This window comes from Myripristis murdjan, chromosome 23, assembly GCF_902150065.1.
Source record: "Myripristis murdjan chromosome 23, fMyrMur1.1, whole genome shotgun sequence".
In the NCBI taxonomy this organism is placed as follows: domain Eukaryota; kingdom Metazoa; phylum Chordata; class Actinopteri; order Holocentriformes; family Holocentridae; genus Myripristis; species Myripristis murdjan.
This window is the reverse complement of record NC_044002.1, coordinates 23748270-23769217: the sequence shown is the minus strand read 5'-3', so window position 1 is coordinate 23769217 and position 20948 is coordinate 23748270. Positions and strand designations below refer to the sequence as shown.

Sequence of the window (20948 nt, the reverse complement as noted above, 5' to 3'; positions counted from 1 at the left end):
TAAGAGTGTTGGGGGAAAAAAACAAACAAAAAAAAAACCTCAGGTATATATAGAATTTACACATGGTCACAGATCTGGTTGTTCTGTGAAAATAGGGAGGACATAAAACATGGAAACAGCTTTCAATATAATGTAGTCCAGTACAAGGCCTCTGCAAACTACAACCTCAATAATAAACACAGAATTAAAGTGACACATTTTCCACAATGGGAGCACAAACTGAACATTATAAACTTTATTAAAAGGTGGAATCTGTGGCAGAGCTTCTGACCTGAACTGCATTAGACTGGACAGGTGGAGCTGATAAAGTGGACACAGAGTTTATGTATGTGTGTGTGTGTGTGTGTGTGTGTGTGTGTGTGTACATATACAGACATACATTTATATAGGAAATGACAAAAACAACTTACTGTGTTTCAGAGAGGTTCTTCTCATCTTTAAACTCAATGTGACCATCCTTTGGCCGGTCGCTCATCGTGTCTGGTTTCTCCTGCTCGATCCTAGAAGACCCAAAGAAAGGCAGGAAGTGGGGGAAATAACAGCAACTGGTTTATTTTAACATTTAGGCCATTTGATTTGTTTTTAAGGAGTCACATTTACACATAGAAACGTATGCTGACATATTAAAAGGTCTGCAATTAATACACAATAATCTGAAGAAAAGATTATCACATGTAAATCATTCACAGCATTGGACCCAGACTGGTGGAGAAACAGAAACAGTGTGTGTGTGTGTGTGTGTGTGTGTGTGTGCAGCATGAGGCATGAGCTGGGCTCTGTGCTGATGGACTGAAGGAAAGGTGTGTGATAGCAGCAGACAGTCAACAAGCTGTGAAGCTGCTGGGCCTCATGCGGCTGTAAATCTAATGAACCACCAGAGGGCGCTCAGCAACCGGAGGCCACACAATACACAGTACAGCAATCGATCACCATGAGTAGGCCTGAGTTCATGCAACATTAATAAAAGTGATGTTTATGATGATGTAAACCCTGTTAGCCCAAATAAATCCTGATATATAGGAGACAGGTCTCAATTTGAGTGCATATGGACAAAGCCTCCATAAAAACAACTTCCTTATCTTCCTTATGGGCTATCGCTCCAACTTTCCACAGCAAACACCAAACCAACGTCTGGATGCAGAATTATTTTGTTGATCAGATGTTTATTGATGAACTTCACATGACCTGCAGGGTCCTGAGCAGCAGCCTTCCTGCTCTGGTTACAACACCTTTGAAAACGTCTCATTAAAAGTGTAATAAACCCGTTTGTTAAGTTTTAGCGTTTGGAGCGGAAACAGTGTCGGCCTGCAGGCTGCACACATATCATCAAACCTCTAATCAGAAATGGAAAGCAGGTTTACTCTATTTTATTGTCTTATTACAGTCACACCAGTCGACAGCAGCGATTACAGTAAAGTGTAAAATGTTAAATGCTGGTTACAGTACCTTTCCATGTTGTCGGTAATCTGCCGCCACAGCTTGAGGAAAGTAGTCCGCCGGGCTCGGAGCGGTGCGCAGTTTGATCACATCCAGTCAAATCTCAGACCCCAGCAGGAAAGTTTATTCCGTGTTACTGTCACACTGCTCAGCCAGCCAGGTTCACATGAACAGGCTGCGGTGTGGACAGCAGCCCAACTGCAGCCCAACAGCAGCTCCGAGAAACGAAACTGAAAGAGAGCGAGAGAGAGAGCGAGAGAGAGAGAGGGAGAGAGAGAGAGAGAGAGAGAGAGAGAGAGAGAGAGAGAGAGAGAGAGAGATTGTGTGTCGTTGAAGCTCTTTTCAGTGGCTCTCGATGTTGTTGTTTTGTTGCTGCATTTGTATCCAGTTTATTTCGATGTGTCTGTCTCCACTGGTGTTGATTTCCCGGTTGGGACGCATCACAGAGGACATACAACAGTGACACCTGGTGGCCAAATGTTGACACTGCAGTGTTCCTCCGCTGTGAACGCGCTGCTGTTTGTCCGGCTGAGCGGCCACGCAGGGAAACACTGCTGCACATACATGAGCTGCTACTGACACACAACAAGTCAGCATGAAAAAACATGTTTTAATGTTGTATCCACAGTTTTACTACATGGTACTTCATGGTAACTGTGATTATTACACTCCTAACCATGTACACTCACGGTTTTACCATGAAAATGATTACCAAAATAAAACAAAAAATTCAATTACTGACTTCACTTTTTACTGACTTCTTTTTTTTATTTAAACTGAAGAACTAATAACCACCAATGTTCTCTACAATATTGATTAATAAAATAAAGCACCTCATTTATCTTCTACCCAGACACAATCAGCAAATCAAGAATGTTGATTTTTGTTTAGCAGCTGACACCAAAGTCCAAGAAAGTCACAACTTCCCACCAGCACCCAAACACAAAAAAAAACACTTTCAAGCAGAATGACAAAAAAAAAAAAACCTTGATACATACAAATTTATTGAAGATACAGACACCATACAATCACAGATCAGCAAGACGGTAGCAGTAAAACAAGCCACATATTTTGAGTAATAATTTCTGAACCATAAACACTTTAATTCAGTTTTTTCCCTCTGATTCTAAAAACAGATCCAGTTGTGTGCACAACTTTATTTCTACCAGCTCAGTTTTTACAGCATTTTGAATTTCATGCAAAATGTCTCTAAATAAGTTGATTAAATTTCTGCACACAACATTTACACTATGGACTTCCTGTTTTCAAAATACAAGCTGAACTGTTTACAAAGGTTAACACAACCAAACTTCAGATGTACATATTTTTACACATATATACATATATTTGGTATATTTTTTTTTACATAAGAGTGACAATAAAGTAATGATTTAAAAATAATCTCAAATAGTATACATTTACAATAAACTTTAATTTTTGAAAACTGAATTCATCCTCAGTAACTAGATTCAAATCAAATATCCATGTTGTTGTACATGTGATGTTAAAATCATGTTCAGCTGTCTGACACAGAGAATATAAGAAGAATAATACACACTTTAATGTATCTGTGTGTGTGTGTGTGTGTGTGTGTGTGCGTATGAGTGTGTGTGTGTGTGTGTGTGTGTGTGTGTGTGTGAGAGAGAGAGAGAGAAGAGATCCTGTACATCGTTTCAGCAGCTGTCTCTGGGCAGCAGTGTGAGTGTTTTGTTACTCCATCTGACACAGAGACACTGAGGGACCGAGTGGAGAGCTGAGAGGAAGTGCAGCAATCGTCTCGGCTCTCTCCAACACAGAATCAGTGTAAAGCTCAAACCCAATCCCAGGGTACAGAGGTTCAGTGAAGGTGCAGGTGAAGGTGTGGAGGTGGATCAGAGCGTCAGAGGAGACGCTGTAGAAGGACAGAGAGCCAGCAGGCCAGTCCAGATACACTGCTACTCTGTGAGAGGAGGAGGAGGAGGAGGAGGAGGAGGAGGAGGAGGAGGAGGAGGAGGGACGGACACAAACGTCTGTTGATCTGTTTTTGTGTCGAGCAGTGAAACCTCTATCAGAGCAGAACAGACTCCAGGATTTGTTGTTTCCTCCAAGCCAGCAGTCAGCACTCCATCCTCTTCTGCTGATTCCTCTGTAAGTCACTCCGATATTAACCCATCCCTCCCACTCGACCTCCCAGTAACACCTCCCAGTCAGACCAGTTCCACACAGCACTTGTTGATAGGAGTCAAATCTCTCTGGGTGATCAGGATATGGCTGCTTCTCTCTCACCAGTCTCACCTTCCTGTTGTCCTCAGACAGGACGAGGTTTCTGTTTGCTGTGTTTGGGTCCAGTTTGACTTGACAGGAATCTGATGGACAGAACAAAACACAATATAGACACAAGTTTGCTCTCAGCTCACAACTTGTTCAGCTGATCCAGATATATATATATATATTTTAAATTTCTCTATTATTATGAATTCTTCCGTGACTATATCAACTATTCCTTCACATTGTGGAATGTGATGAATGGATGTCAAACTGCTGTATAGAAGGGTTTCCCATCTGCACCTCCATCAACTAAACTAGTGCTCTTCATGCATTTGTTCCCAGTTTGAGTAGAGAAGTCATCCTGCATGTTCACTTCAGTGGAAAGAGCAAACTGTTGAACTATGGAGCAGACATTTTTCAGCCTGTCTTCTTTTAATGTGTGCATTATTGAATAAAGAGTCAAACTCACATCATGTGACCAAATGTCTGCTGCTTTGTGTTTTTAGGAATAAGAGTAAAAACACACTTACACTTCCTCAGGCCTGGTTTCAACCTCTGCTCTCCACCATGGTCCACCCTGGAGGAGGAATAAACAAAGAGCATTTTTACAATAGAAACATGAGCATTTAATAACTTTCCTCATAGAAACTTTACTTCCCAAAAGAGCTGGATACCCACAAATAGTTTTAAATTCTCACTGCTGTGTGCACGGGATTCTGGTCTCTCCTGACTGATCCTGCTTGAAACAAAATATTAACTAAAGAGGGGCAGTGGTGTCCAAATTAGAGAAACATGATTTTGAGCAGAAGGTCACAAGTTCAAATCCAAAGTATATTTTGGAAATTCAGTGAAGAGTGGATGTGTTCAGATGTCAGACATTGTGCTTTTACTGTGAAACTCCCAGAGGCTGATTAACCAAAGTGTGGTTGCACTGAACTCCTGGGTGTGAATGTGTCACTGCATGATTTTTAAACAGGACAGGCCTGAAACAGAGTACGGTGCTCAGCAAACCCTCTATGGAGAAACAGGCCCTTTATTTCTAATGCAGATGTCTCACTGCGCCTGCTGGTGGCGCTAGAGGACAAGGTCATGGGGGCATCAAAATGGTCCGATTTCATACTCAACCTTAATGTTGTCAATAAAAAAATCATGGCATTCCAAAAAAAAAAAGTAAGATGTTAAAAATTTATTTAAATATCAGCCAACTTACTCAGTGTCAGAGGAGTTCTCTTCATCTTTAAAACTGATTGCAGCTTTCTTAGACAGGTCTCTCACACACAGGGCCAGCTCTTGGCTTAGCCGGTTTATGCGGTCGCGTAGGGTGTCCCCTGCTGTAGGGGTGCCGCCAGCACCAGTCACCCTTGGAAAAAAATAATAATATTAATAATAATTTCCGATGCACACTGGCTCCCTCCTTTTGTGTTCTGTCTTGAAAACAATAAATAAAATAACCAAACAAAGAAATAAATAAACAAAGACATGTTTGTCAGTTGTGGTGCCGAGTCACAAGACGTGTTGGGGGGGGGGGGGGGGGGGGGGGGTGGTCTCAGGGTCAGAGGAGTCATGGGGCTTTCACACAGCACACCGTGCAGACCTCAGCCGGCACAGCCATTCATTGTGTTGGACATTTTTTTAACTTGAGTGCAGCGCCCTGTGACGACACCTCGGCGCGTCCAATAGGAGCGAAAAGTGGAATCAGAAAAAAACCTGGCGGATTTTGACAGAACGGCAGAACAACAATGGAGGAAAGCCTCACTGTGGCTGTTTCTCTCTGTGCAGAGCTGTGGGACAACAGACTACAGTCCTACTGGGATCTCATTACAAAGCCCAACCATAGAGAGAGAGCCACTGAAAACTCCACCAGCTGATTTCACTGATCACCTCACCTCCGAACAGAGAGGCGGGACTAATCAGTGAAATCACCTGGTGGAGTTTTCGGTTGGAATGAAAACCTGCAGCCTCTTGGCCCTCCATGGCACCAGTTAGACACCCCTGATCTAGATGATCAACATCATGAGATATGTACTACTCTTGCAAAGACAATGCAGTATAGTCATACATCTACTGCTCTGCACCTGTCTGCACCGTACCGAGCCCAGAGCGTGGCCGAAACCCCTCGTTCTGTGAAAGCCCCTTCAGAGGTCAGGTCAAGAGGCAGGTCACAGGTGTTTTGACTAACGTTACTTTTTCAACATGTTTTCACCTAGGGCAATAACATGGCTAGAGCCGGCCCTGCTCACACAGCTGTCTGGTTTCTCCTGCTGGATCCTGGCAGACAGAGAGGAAGACCACCACGCTGAGAAATTAACTTTTAGTGAACCAGCCACAGAAGCTGGTTTATTTTTATTATTTATTTGATTACTTCTCAATCAGATTATCACATGTAGATCAGTCGCAACACTGGACACTGGTGGCGTGTGTGTGTGTGTGTGTGTGTGTGTGTGTGTGTGTACACAGACTGAATCCAAGCAAATGTACTGTAAGTGAATGAGGTGTGAGCTGGGCTCTGTGCTGATGGACTGAAGGAAAGGTGTGTGACAGCAGCAGACAGTCAACAAGCTGTGAAGCTGCTGGGCCTCAAGCAGCTGTAAATCTAATGAACCACCAGGGGGCGCTCAGCAGCCGGTCAGGAGAGCAAACATGTAACATGCACATTATAGCAATCAATCACAGTGAACAGGAAGGCTAATTTTATGAAAAAGTGACATAAAGGATGATTAAAACCCTGTTAGCCTAAAACAATTCTGATAAACAGAAACCAGATCTCAACTGGAATAAAAGGAAACAAACAGGCGACACAAAACAAGCTCCTTATCAAAGTCCAAACCAATATCATTTATCACAGCAGCTTCCCACTCCAGAGAGCAGAGATCAAGAGTTAAGGAGTCCAGAGGTTCATGATGAACTTGACAGAGCCTGCAGTGAACCGAGCAGCAGCCGTCCTGCTCTGTGACAACAGGCTTCAAAACTGTCCTGTCCATAAACATGTTCATCGCTTTGACATTAACACACACACACTGAGTTAGAGTGTTAGGTTTCAATTTTTTGAACTAAAATAGTGAACAGTTCTTCTTTTGTCTCAGGGGCAGTAAATGAACTACACACACACACACACACACACATACACACACTGTAAATGTGGCTCTGGTCCTTGGAAGTGAAGGAGCTCAATCAGCAGATCAGTTCTCTCATCATCACCTCTTACTTCTGCTCAGTCGAGCTGGATACCAACAAATTGTTTTAAATTCTTACCTTCGATGAGTGGAGTGGCGTCCATCGTCAAACGAAATAAGCCAGTCCGGTGTCTCATCACTCTTCATGGACTCGTAGCAGGGGAAAAAGTAGGCTGGTCTCTCCTGACTGATCCTGCTGGAAACAAAATATGAACTAAAGAGGGGCAGTGGTGTCCAAATTAGAGAAACATGATTTTGAGCACAAGGTCAAGAGTTCAAATCCAAAGTATATTTTGGAAATTCAGTGAAGAGTGGATGTGTTCAGATGTCAGACATTGTGCTTTTACTGTGAAACTCCCAGAGGCTGATTAACAAAAGTCTGGTTGCACTGAACTCCTGGGTGTGAATGTGTCACTGCATGATTTTTAAACAGGACAGGCCTGAAACAGAGTACGGTGCTCAGCAAACCCTCTATGGAGAAACAGGCCCTTTATTTCTAATGCAGATGTCTCACTGCGCCTGCTGGTGCCGCTAGAGGAAAGGTCATGGGGTCATCAAAATGGACCGATTTCATGCTCTACTCAACCTGAATGGTGTCAATAAAATTCATGGCATTCCAAAAAAAAAAAAAAAAAAAAAAAAAAATTAAAATGTTCAAAATTGATTTAAATATCAGACAACTTACTCAGTGTCAGAGGAGTTCTTTTCATCTTTAAAACTGATTCCAGCTTTCTTAGACAGGTCTCTCGCATGCAGGGCCCGCTCTTGCCTTAGGCGGTATAGGCGGTTTATGTGGTCGCGTAGGGTGTCCTCTGCTGGAGGGGCGCCGCCAGCGCCAGTCAACCTTGGAAAAAATAAATAATAATAATAATTTCCGAAGCCCATTGCCGCCCTCCCTTTGTGTTCTGTCTTGAAAATAATAAATAAAATAACCAAACAAAGAAATAAATAAACAAAGACATGTTTGTCAGTTGTGGTGCCGAGTCACATGAAGTGTTGGGGGGGGCATCTCAGGGTCAGAGGAGTCATGGGGCTTTCACACAGCACACGGTGCAGACCTCAGCCGGCACAGCCATTCATTGTGTATGTGATTGCAGGGCTTACGCCCAAGTTGGACATTTTTTTAACTTGAGTGCAGCGCCTTGTGACGACACCACGGCGCGTCCAATAGGAGAGAAAAGTGGAATCAGAAAAAAACCTGGCGGATTTTGGCAGAACGGCAGAACAACAATGGAGGAAAGCCTCACTGTGGCTGTTTCTCTCTGTGCAGAGCTGTGGGACAACAGACTACAGTCCTACCAGGATCTCATTAAAAAGCCCAACCATGGAGAGAGAGCCAACAATTTGGGAATACAGGTGTGTTTAAAAACTGGAAGAGATATACACTACTCACAAAAAGTTAGGGATATTCAGCTTTCGGGTGAAATTTCAGGATGAACCTAAAATGCATTCTAACCTTTCCAGGTGAACTTAATGTGACCTTCTGTAAACTTTTGAATGCACATGTCCAACTGTTCAGTGTTTCAGTACTTTCTGCACAAGTTGCTGTTCTCTAACAAGGAGTTTAACGGCAAAATTCACATCAGGTGTTTGATGCTCCAGCTCATCGAGGTCGTATCATTAGGGAACGGCTGCTGGAGACTGGGGTACCTCAAATGGAGTGGCCTGCACTTTCTCAGACCTGAATCCCATAGAAAACCTATGGGATCAGCTGAGTCGCCGTGTAGAGGCTGGAGCTCTGTACCCCAGAACCTCAATGTCCTGAGGGCCGCCCTTCAAGAAGAGTGGGATGCCATGCCTCAGCAGACAATAAGTCGACTTGTGAACAGCATGAGACGTCGTTGTCAAGCTGTAATTGATGCTCAAGGGCACATGACAAGTTATTGACACTGACATTTTTTGTTGTGGTATATCCACCACTGTTGTTGGCTTTTGTTTCAAGAAATTGTTTGAGATGAGGAAATCACCAGTGCATGCTTCTACTTAAATGCCCTACTTTCATGACATAATATCACTGTAGCGTGAACATTTTACATTTTCCATAAATTTCACCCAAAAGCCAAATATCCCTAACTTTTTGTGAGTAGTGTATATGTTTTTGCTTTCGGCAACAGGTCAGATTTTTTCAGTTTTTTTTTTTTACTTGAAAGATTCTACTTATTACGCTGTTAGTGAACCAGCCACAGAAGCTGGTTTATTTTTTATTATATATTTGATTACTTTTCAAGATAGATAGATAGATAGATAGATAGATAGATAGACAGACAGAGAGAGAGAGTTCTGTCACGTTTGACAAGGGAGGTTGAAATTCAACTCTGCAAATTCAGATTTCAAAGAGCTTAATGACCTCAAAATTAAAAATCCTCCTCGAAGGAGACAGGAGGACATGTCTTATATCAACATGCCACAATCTGAGGGGCAGTAAATGAACTACACACACACACACACACACACACACACACACACACACACTGTAAATGCAGCTCTGTTCCTTGGAAGTGAAGGAGCTCAATCAGCAGATCAGTTCTCTCATCATCACCTCTTACTTCTTCCCAATAGAGCTGGATACCCACAAATTGTTTTAAATTCTTACCTGCGATGAGTGGAGTGGTGTCCATCTTCGAACGAAAAAAGCCAGTCCAGTGACCGCTCACTCTTCATGGAGTCACTGCTGGGTTCAGGGGAGTCTGGTCTCTCCTGACTGATCCTGCTGGAAACAAAATATGAACTAAAGAGGGGCAGTGGTGTCCAAATTAGAGAAACATGATTTTGAGCACAAGGTCACGAGTTCAAATCCAAAGTATATTTTGGAAATTCAGTGAAGAGTGGATGTGTTCAGATGTCAGACATTGTGCTTTTACTGTGAAACTCCCAGGAGAGAAAAGTGGAATCAGAAAAAAATCCGGCAGATTTTGTCAGAACGGCAGAACAACAATGGAGGAAAGCCTCACTGTGGCTGTTTCTCTCTGTGTGCAGAGCTGTGGGACAGCAGACTACAATCCTACCAGGATCTCATTAAAAAGCCCAACCATGGAGAGAGAGAGCCAACAATTTGGGAATACAGGTGTGTTTAAAAACTGCCAGAGATGTTTTTGCTTTCTTTCTTTCTGCAATAGGTGAGATTTTTTTCTGCAATCAAAGACCAATACTGTTGTAAACTGAAGCAAATGATAATCTAGATTATCGACATCATAAGATATAAGATACCCATGCAGCGCAGAGCATGACCGAAACCGCGCGCTCTGTGAAAGCCCCTTCAGAGGTCAGGTCAAGAGGCAGGTCACAGGTGTTTTGACTGATGTTACTTTTTCGACATGAAAAGGCTGTTCAAACCCTCCAGCGCACAGTTCAGTTTTTTTTTTAGTTGAAAGATTCTTCTTATTGCACTGTTTTGATGTTTTTTTTTGTTTGTTTTTTGGTTGTTGTTTTTTTGATGGGTGGGTGGGGGGCTAGAGCCGGCCCTGCTCACACAGCTGTCTGGTTTCTCCTGCTGGATCCTGGCAGACAGAGAGGAAGACCACCACCCTGAGAAATTAACTTTTAGTGAACCAGCCACAGAAACTGGTTTATTTTATTTTTCATTTGATTACTTTTCAATCAGATTATCACATGTAGATCAGTCGCAACACTGGACGCTGATTGGTGGCGTGTGTGTGTGTGTGTGTGTGTCTGTGTGTGTGTGTGTGTGTGTTGGTACACAGACTGAATCCAAGCAAATGTACTGTAAGTGAATGAGGTGTGAGCTGGGCTCTGTGCTGATGGACTGAAGGAAAGGTGTGTGACAGCAGCAGACAGTCAACAAGCTGTGAAGCTGCTGGGCCTCAAGCAGCTGTAAATCTAATGAACCACCAGGGGGCGCTCAGCAGCCGGTTAGGAGACCAAACATGTAAAATGCACAGAACAGCAATCAATCACAGTGAACAGGAAGACTAATTTATGAAAAAGTGACATAAAGGATGATTCAAACCCTGTGAGCCTAAAACAATTCTGATAAACAGAAAACAGATCTCAACTGGAATAAAAGGAAACAAACAGGCGACACAAAACAACCTCCTTATCAAAGTCCAAACCAATATCATTTATCACAGCAGCTTCCCACTCCAGAGAGCAGAGATCAAGAGTTAAGGAGTCCAAAGTTCATGATGAACTTGACAGAGCCTGCAGTGAACCGAGCAGCAGCCGTCCTGCTCTGTGACAACAGGCTTCAAAACTTTCCTGTCAGTAAACATGTTCATTGCTTTGACATTAACACACACACACACAGAGTGTTAGGTTTCAATTTTTTGAACTAAAATAGTGAAGTTTTTTCTCTCGTCACAGATTTTCTTTTGTCTCATTGCAGATAAAGAAATCGAAAGTAGGAATGAATGTGCTGAATGCAGAATAACAGAAATATAAAGTTTTGGTGACAGTACCTTTTCATGTTGTGAGTGATCTGCTGCCACACCGAGAGGTGACAGGACATCTCTGTGCCGTCGTCAAAGTTTCTTTAAGTAGCCAACATTTAAACCTCTAGTCACAAATGGAGGCTTATTCCATCGTATTATCTAATTATAACTACATCAAATGAGAGTTAACGTGATGGGCCTGAAGAATAGAGGCTTACTCTGTAAAGTGTAAAGTGAAGTCATCTGAGTCACACTGATAAGTGAAAGTCAAAGAGAGAGATACATAATTTAGATAGATAGATAGAGAGAGAGATTTCTGTCACGTTCGACAGGGGAGGTTTAAGTTCAACTCTGTAAATCCAGATTTCAAAGAGCTTAATTACCTCAAAATTAAAAATCCTCCTCGAAGGAGACAGGAGGGCATGTCTTGTATCAACATGCCACAACCTGAGGGGCAGTAAATGAGCCAGACACACACACACACACACACACACACACAGCTCAGTAGAGCTGGATAACAACAAATTGTTTTAATTCTTACCTTTGCTGAGTGGAGTGGTGTCCATCTTTGAACAGAAAAGTCCAGTCCAGTGACCGGTCACTCTTCATGGACACACAGCTGGGTCTCTCTCTCTGGTCTGGTCTCTTCTGAATGATCCTGCTGAAAACAAAATATGAACTAAAGAGGGGCAATGGTGTCCAAATTAGAGAAACATGATTTTGAGCACAAGGTCATGAGTATATATAAGTATATTTTGGAAATTCAGTGAAGAGTGGATGTGTTCAGATGTCAGACATTGTGCTTTTACTGTGAAACTCCCAGAGGCTGATTAACAAAAGTCTGGTTGCACTGAACTCCTGGGTGTGAATGTGTCACTGCATGATTTTTAAACAGGACAGGCCTGATACAGAGTACGGTGCTCAGCAAACCCTCTATGGAGAAACAGGCCCTTTATTTCTAATGCAGATGTGAGACTGTGCCTGCTGGTGGCGCTAGAGGACAAGGTCATGGGGTCATCAAAATGGACCGATTTCATACTCAACCTTAATGTTGTCAAAAAAAAAATCATGGCATTCCAAAAAAAAAAAGTAAGATGTTCAAAATTTATTTAAATATCAGCCAACTTACTCAGTGTCAGAGGAGTTCTCTTCATCTTTAAAACTGATTGCAGCTTTCTTAGACAGGTCTCTCACACACAGGGCCCACTCTTGGCTTAGCCGGTTTATGCGGTCGCCTAGGGTGTCCCCTGCTGTAGGGGTGCCGCCAGCACCAGTCACCCTTGGAAAAAAATAATATTATTAATAATAATTTCCGATGCACACTGGCTCCCTCCTTTTGTGTTCTGTCTTGAAAACAATAAATAAAATAACCAAACAAAGAAATAAATAAACAAAGACATGTTTGTCAGTTGTGGTGCCGAGTCACATGACGTGTTGGGGGGTGGGTTGGGGGGTGGGGTGGTCTCAGGGTCAGAGGAGTCATGGGGCTTTCACACAGCACACCGTGCAGACCTCAGCCGGCACAGCCATTCATTGTGTTGGACATTTTTTTAACTTGAGTGCAGCGCCCTGTGACGACACCTCGGCGCGTCCAATAGGAGCGAAAAGTGGAATCAGAAAAAAACCTGGCGGATTTTGACAGAACGGCAGAACAACAATGGAGGAAAGCCTCACTGTGGCTGTTTCTCTCTGTGTGCAGAGCTGTGGGACAGCAGACTACAATCCTACTGGGATCTCATTACAAAGCCCAACCATAGAGAGAGAGCCACTGAAAACTCCACCAGCTGATTTCACTGATCACCTCACCTCCGAACAGAGAGGCGGGACTAATCAGTGAAATCACCTGGTGGAGTTTTCGGTTGGAATGAAAACCTGCAGCCTCTCGGCCCTCCATGGCACCAGTTAGACACCCCTGATCTAGATGATCAACATCATGAGATATGTACTACTCTTGCAAAGACAATGCAGTATAGTCATACATCTACTGCTCTGCACCTGTCTGCACCGTACCGAGCCCAGAGCGTGGCCGAAACCCCTCGTTCTGTGAAAGCCCCTTCAGAGGTCAGGTCAAGAGGCAGGTCACAGGTGTTTTGACTAACGTTACTTTTTCAACATGTTTTCACCTAGGGCAATAACATGGCTAGAGCCGGCCCTGCTCACACAGCTGTCTGGTTTCTCCTGCTGGATCCTGGCAGACAGAGAGGAAGACCACCACGCTGAGAAATTAACTTTTAGTGAACCAGCCACAGAAGCTGCTTTATTTTTATTATTTATTTGATTACTTCTCAATCAGATTATCACATGTAGATCAGTCGCAACACTGGACACTGGTGGCGTGTGTGTGTGTGTGTGTGTGTGTGTGTGTGTGTGTGTACACAGACTGAATCCAAGCAAATGTACTGTAAGTGAATGAGGTGTGAGCTGGGCTCTGTGCTGATGGACTGAAGGAAAGGTGTGTGACAGCAGCAGACAGTCAACAAGCTGTGAAGCTGCTGGGCCTCAAGCAGCTGTAAATCTAATGAACCACCAGGGGGCGCTCAGCAGCCGGTCAGGAGAGCAAACATGTAACATGCACATTATAGCAATCGATCACAGTGAACAGGAAGACTAATTCTATGAAAAAGTGACATAAAGGATGATTAAAACCTTATTAGCCTAAAACAATTCTGATAAACAGAAACCAGATCTCAACTGGAATAAAAGGAAACAAACAGGCGACACAAAACAAGCTCCTTATCAAAGTCCAAACCAATATCATTTATCACAGCAGCTTCCCACTCCAGAGAGCAGAGATCAAGAGTTAAGGAGTCCAAAGGTTCATGATGAACTTGACAGAGCCTGCAGTGAACCGAGCAGCAGCCGTCCTGCTCTGTGACAACAGGCTTCAAAACTTTCCTGTCAATAAACATGTTCATCACTTTGACATTAACACACACACACACTGAGTTAGAGTGTTAGGTTTCAATTTTTTGAACTAAAATAGTGAACAGTTCTTCTTTTGTCTCAGGGGCAGTAAATGAACTACACACACACACACACACACACATACACACACTGTAAATGTGGCTCTGGTCCTTGGAAGTGAAGGAGCTCAATCAGCAGATCAGTTCTCTCATCATCACCTCTTACTTCTGCTCAGTCGAGCTGGATACCCACAAATTGTTTTAAATTCTTACCTTTGCTGAGTGGAGTGGTGTCCATCTTTGAACACAATAGGTGGATCCATAGACCGCTCACTCTTCATGGACACACAGCTGGGTACAGGGGAGGCTGGTCTCTCCTGACTGATCCTGCTGGAAACAAAATATGAACTAAAGAGGGGCAGTGGTGTCCAAATTAGAGAAACATGATTTTGAGCACAAGGTCACGAGTTCAAATCCAAAGTATATTTTGGAAATCCAGTGAAGAGTGGATGTGTTCAGATGTCAGACATTGTGCTTTTATTGTGCAGCTCCCAGAGGCTGATTAACAAAAGTCTGGTTGCACTGAACTCCTGGGTGTGAATGTGTCACTGCATGATTTTTAAACAGGACAGGCCTGAAACAGAGTACGGTGCTCAGCAAACCCTCTATGGAGAAACAGGCCCTTTATTTCTAATGCAGATGTCCTGCTGGGCCTGCTGGTGGCGCTAGAGGACAAGGCCATGGGGATCATCAAAATGGACCGATTTCATATTCAGCGTGAATGTTGTCAGTAAAATTCATGGCATGACATGTAAAATGTTCAAAATATATACTTATAAATATCTTCTTTTCAAGCAGATTATCAAATGTAGATCAATCGCAGCACTGGACCCTGATTGATGAACTAACAGAAGCTAAAATGCAAAGTCATGTCAAACTTCCTTCAGTCGGACAGAGAAATTTGTTTTCATCCAACAAGAATGTAAACTTGTGTGTGTGTTTGTGTGTGTGTGTGTGTGTGTGTGTGTGTGTGTGTTTGCACATGTGTGTACACAGACTGAATCCAAGCAAATGTAATTTCTTTTGTCTCATTACAGATAAAGTAACAGTACCTTTTCATGTTGTGAGTGATCTGCTGCCACACCGAGAGGTGACAGGACGTCTCTGTGCCGTCGTGATCAGTGAAACTTTCTTTAAGTAGCGAGAAATTCAAACCTCCTCTTCTGCTCAGTAGAGCTGGATAATGACAATTTTTTAAAAATTCTTACCTTTGCTGAGTGGAGTGGTGTCCATCTTTGAACACAATAGGATGATCCATAGACCAGTCACTCTTCATGGACTCACAGCTGGGTACAGCGGAGGCTGGTCTCTCCTGACTGATCCTGCTGGAAACAAAATATGAACTAAAGAGGGGCAGTGGTGTCCAAATTAGAGAAACATGATTTTGAGACTAAACTTACGAGTTCAAATCCAAATATTTTGGAAATTCAGTGAAGAGTGGATGTGTTCAGATGTCAGACATTGTGCTTTTACTGTGAAACTCCCAGAGGCTGATTAACAAAAGTCTGGTTGCACTGAACTCCTGGGTGTGAATGTGTCACTGCATGATTTTTAAACAGGACAGGCCTGAAACAGAGTACAGTGCTCAGCAAACCCTCTATGGAGAAACAGGCCCTTTATTTCTAATGCAGATGTCTCACTGCGCCTGCTGGTGGCGCTAGAGGAAAGGTCATGGGGTCACCAAAATGGACCGATTTCATGCTCTACTCAACCTGAATGGTGTCAATAAAATTCATGGCATTCCAAAAAAAAAAAAAAAAAAAAAAAATTAAAATGTTCAAAATTGATTTAAATATCAGCCAACTTACTCAGTGTCAGAGGAGTTCTTTTCATCTTTAAAACTGATTCCAGCTTTCTTAGACAGGTCTCTCACACGCAGGGCCAGCCCTTGCCTTAGGCGGTTTATGTGGTCGCGTAGGGTGTCCTCTGCTGGAGGGGCGCCGCCAGCGCCAGTCAACCTTGGAAAAAATAAATAATAATAATAATTTCCGAGGCCCATTGGCGCCCTCCCTTTGTTTTCTGTCTTGAAAATAATAAATAAAATAACCAAACAAAGAAATAAATAAACAAAGACATGTTTGTCAGTTGTGGTGCCGAGTCACATGAAGTGTTGGGGGGGGGGCATCTCAGGGTCAGAGGAGTCATGGGGCTTTCACACAGCACACGGTGCAGACCTCAGCCGGCACAGCCATTCATTGTGTATGTGATTGCAGGGCTTACGCCCAAGTTGGACATTTTTTTAACTTGAGTGCAGCGCCTTGTGACGACACCACGGCGCGTCCAATAGGAGAGAAAAGTGGAATCAGAAAAAAACCTGGCGGATTTTGGCAGAACGGCAGAACAACAATGGAGGAAAGCCTCACTGTGGCTGTTTCTCTCTGTGCAGAGCTGTGGGACAACAGACTACAGTCCTACCAGGATCTCATTACAAAGCCCAACCATGGAGAGAGAGCCAACAATTTGGGAATACAGGTGTGTTTAAAAACTGGAAGAGATATACACTACTCACAAAAAGTTAGGGATATTCGGCTTTCGGGTGAAATTTCAGGATGAACCTAAAATGCATTATAACCTTTACAGGTGAACTTAATGTGACCTTCTGTAAACTTTTGAATGCACATGTCCAACTGTTCAATGTTTCAGTACTTTTTGCACAAGTTGCTGTTCTCTAACAAGGAGTTTAACGGCAAAATTCACATCAGGTGTTTGATGCTCCAGCTCATCGAGGTCGTATCATTAGGGAACGGCTGCTGGAGACTGGGGTACCTCAAATGGAGTGGCCTGCACTTTCTCAGACCTGAATCCCATAGAAAACCTATGGGATCAGCTGAGTCGGCGTGTAGAGGCTCGGAGCTCTGTACCCCAGAACCTCAATGTCCTGAGGGCCGCCCTTCAAGAAGAGTGGGATGCCATGCCTCAGCAGACAATAAGTCGACTTGTGAACAGCATGAGACGTCGCTGTCAAGCTGTAATTGATGCTCAAGGGCACATGACAAGTTATTGACACTGACATTTTTTGTTGTGGTATATCCACCACTGTTGTTGGCTTTTGTTTCAAGAAATTGTTTGAGATGAGGAAATCACCAGTGTATGCTTCTACTGAAATGCCCTACTTTCATGATATAATATCACTGTAGCGTGAACATTTTACATTTTCCATAAATTTCACCCAAAAGCCAAATATCCCTAACTTTTTGTGAGTAGTTTATATGTTTTTGCTTTCGGCAACAGGTCAGATTTTTTCAGTTTTTTTTTTTTACTTGAAAGATTCTACTTATTACGCTGTTAGTGAACCAGCCACAGAAGCTGGTTTATTTTTTATTATATATTTGATTACTTTTCAAGATAGATAGATAGATAGATAGATAGATAGATAGATAGATAGACAGACAGAGAGTTCTGTCACGTTTGACAAGGGAGGTTGAAATTCAACTCTGCAAATTCAGATTTCAAAGAGCTTAATGACCTCAAAATTAAAAATCCTCCTCGAAGGAGACAGGAGGGCATGTCTTATATCAACATGCCACAACCTGAGGGGCAGTAAATGAACTACACACACACACACACACACATACACACACACACACACACACACACACTGTAAATGCAGCTCTGTTCCTTGGAAGTGAAGGAGCTCAATCAGCAGATCAGTTCTCTCATCATCACCTCTTACTTCTTCCCAATAGAGCTGGATACCCACAAATTGTTTTAAATTCTTACCTTCGATGAGTGGAGTGGTGTCCATCTTTGAACGAAAAACGCCAGTCCAGTGACCGCTCACTCTTCATGGAGTCATAGCTGTGTGCCCGGGAGACTGGTCTCTTCTGACTGATCCTGCTGGAAACAAAATATGAACTAAAGAGGGGCAGTGGTGTCCAAATTAGAGAAACATGATTTTGAGCAGAAGGTCAAGAGTTCAAATCCAAAGTATATTTTGGAAATTCAGTGAAGAGTGGATGTGTTCAGATGTCAGACATTGTGCTTTTATTGTGAAACTCCCAGGAGAGAAAAGTGGAATCAGAAAAAATCCGGCAGATTTTGGCAGAACGGCAGAACAACAATGGAGGAAAGCCTCACTGTGGCTGTTTCTCTCTGTGTGCAGAGCTGTGGGACAGCAGACTACAATCCTACCAGGATCTCATTAAAAAGCCCAACCATGGAGAGAGAGAGCCAACAATTTGGGAATACAGGTGTGTTTAAAAACTGCCAGAGATGTTTTTGCTTTCTTTCTTTCTGCAATAGGTGAGATTTTTTTTCTTTCTTTCTGCAATCAAAGACCAATACTGCTGTAAACTGAAGCAAATGATAATCTAGATTATCGACATCATAAGATATAAGATACCCATGCAGCGCAGAGCATGACCGAAACCGCGCGCTCTGTGAAAGCCCCTTCAGAGGTCAGGTCAAGAGGCAGGTCACAGGTGTTTTGACTGATGTTACTTTTTCAACATGAAAAGGCTGTTCAAACCCTCCAGCGCACAGTTCAGTTTTTTTTTAGTTGAAAGATTCTTCTTATTGCACTGTTTTGATGTTTTTTTTTGTTTGTTTTTTGGTTGTTGTTTTTTTGATGGGTGGGTGGGGGGCTAGAGCCGGCCCTGCTCACACAGCTGTCTGGTTTCTCCTGCTGGATCCTGGCAGACAGAGAGGAAGACCACCACCCTGAGAAATTAACTTTTAGTGAACCAGCCACAGAAACTGGTTTATTTTATTTTTCATCGGATTACTTTTTAATCAGATTATCACATGTAGATCAGTCGCAACACTGGACCCTGATTGGTGGTGTGTGTGTGTGTGTGTGTGTTGGTACACAGACTGAATCCAAGCAAATGTACTGTAAGTGAATGAGGTGTGAGCTGGGCTCTGTGCTGATGGACTGAAGGAAAGGTGTGTGACAGCAGCAGACAGTCAACAAGCTGTGAAGCTGCTGGGCCTCAAGCAGCTGTAAATCTAATGAACCACCAGAGGGCGCTCAGCAGCCGGTTAGGAGACCAAACATGTAAAATGCACAGAACAGCAATCAATCACAGTGAACAGGAAGGCTAATTTTATGAAAAAGTGACATAAAGGATGATTAAAACCCTGTAAGCCTAAAACAATTCTGATAAACAGAAACCAGATCTCAACTGGAATGAAAGGAAACAAACAGGCGACACAAAACAACCTCCTTATCAAAGTCCAAACCAATATCATTTATCACAGCAGCTTCCCACTCCAGAGAGCAGAGATCAAGAGTTAAGGAGCCCAAAGTTCATGATGAACTTGACAGAGCCTGCAGTGAACCGAGCAGCAGCCGTCCTGCTCTGTGACAACAGGCTTCAAAACTTTCCTGTCCATAAACATGTTCATCACTTTGACATTAACACACACACACTGAGTTAGAGTGTTAGGTTTCAATTTTTTGAACTAAAATAGTGAACAGTTTTTCTTTTGTCTCAGGGGCAGTAAATGAACTACACACACACACACACACACACACACACACACACACTGTAAATGTGGCTCTGTTCCTTGGAAGTGAAGGAGCTCAATCAGCAGATCAGTTCTCTCATCATCACCTCTTACTTCTTCCCAATAGAGCTGGATACCCACAAATTGTTTTAAATTCTTACCTTCGATGAGTGGAGTGGTGTCCATCTTTGAACGAAAAACGCCTGTCCAGTGACCGCTCACTCTTCATGGAGTCATAGCTGTGTGCACGGGAGACTGGTCTCTTCTGACTGATCCTGCTGGAAACAAAATATGAACTAAAGAGGGGCAGTGGTGTCCAAATTAGAGAAACATGATTTTGAGCACAAGCTTAGAGTTCAAATCCAAAGTATATTTTGGAAATTCAGTGAAGAGTGGATGTGTTCAGATGTCAGACATTGTGCTTTTACTGTGAAACTCCCAGAGACTGATTAACAAAAGTCTGTTTGCACTGAACTCCTGGTGTGAATGTGTCACTGCATGATTTTTAAACAGGACAGGCCTGAAACAGAGTACGGAGCTCAGCAAACCCTCTGTGGCAGGGGTGTCAGACTGCTGCCATGGAGGGCCGACAGGCTGCAGGTTTTCATTCCAACTGAAAACTCCACCAGGTGATTTCCCTGACTGGTTCCTTCTCTCTGCTTGGAGGTGAGGTGATCAGTGAAATCACCTGGTGGAGTTTTCGGTTGGAATGAAAACCTGCAGCCTCTCAGCCCTCCATGGCAGCAGCTTGACACCCCTGATCCAGGGCCTGAAATTGGCTGCGGGATTGCAGGATTCACGCACACTATCACTAGATTGGTTTCCATCCAAATAAATCTAAATTTTTGAGCAAATTTTGTCAAAATGCGCAAAAGAAAATGCGAATTTATGCCCGTTTCCATTAGCTTTGTTTTGCGATTATTGGGAGAAGAGTGCGCCGTGAGATGATGTCATAAGATAGCGTCTGTGTGTCGACTGAACAACAACAACAAACACTCAGCTGACACTCAACAGCTGATCAGGGACAGATTCCTGCTGAACTTGTCGGCTCTTGGGAGAAGTCTGCTTACTATTTTGGCATTGGCATTTTGGTATTGTTAAATTAAAAAAAGCCAACATGATGCAGGTCAAAGACTAAAAAAAGACTATTGACTAAAACTAGACTAAAATACTTTGGATTTTCTTCAACTAAAACTAGACTAAAATGCCAAGACTGTTCGTTGACTAAAATATGACTAAACAAAAAATAATACAAGTTGACTAAATATGACTAAAACTAATAAGGGCATTTG

General features: G+C 43.0%; 1 protein-coding gene across 1 annotated transcript in view; it reads right to left on the bottom strand.

Moving 5' to 3' along the window:
- LOC115355619 (NACHT, LRR and PYD domains-containing protein 12-like) overlaps positions 1 to 19911 on the bottom strand; it is a gene marked incomplete at its 3' end in the record, with an annotated part of 97579 nt that extends 77668 nt beyond the window's left edge. Inside the window, exons 1-14 of the mRNA XM_030046476.1 lie at positions 19818 to 19911; positions 17929 to 18042; positions 16017 to 16166; positions 15417 to 15533; positions 14422 to 14535; positions 12375 to 12524; positions 11787 to 11906; positions 9451 to 9564; positions 7543 to 7701; positions 6937 to 7053; positions 4895 to 5044; positions 4248 to 4261; positions 1447 to 1507; positions 411 to 500 (exon numbers count right to left, since the gene is read on the bottom strand). Of these exons, the coding sequence (XP_029902336.1) occupies positions 411 to 500; positions 1447 to 1507; positions 4248 to 4261; positions 4895 to 5044; positions 6937 to 7053; positions 7543 to 7701; positions 9451 to 9564; positions 11787 to 11906; positions 12375 to 12524; positions 14422 to 14535; positions 15417 to 15533; positions 16017 to 16166; positions 17929 to 18042; positions 19818 to 19885 (1538 nt within the window). The remainder of the gene's footprint in view (positions 1 to 410; positions 501 to 1446; positions 1508 to 4247; positions 4262 to 4894; positions 5045 to 6936; positions 7054 to 7542; positions 7702 to 9450; positions 9565 to 11786; positions 11907 to 12374; positions 12525 to 14421; positions 14536 to 15416; positions 15534 to 16016; positions 16167 to 17928; positions 18043 to 19817) is intronic.
- Positions 19912 to 20948: the final 1037 nt, after the last annotated feature.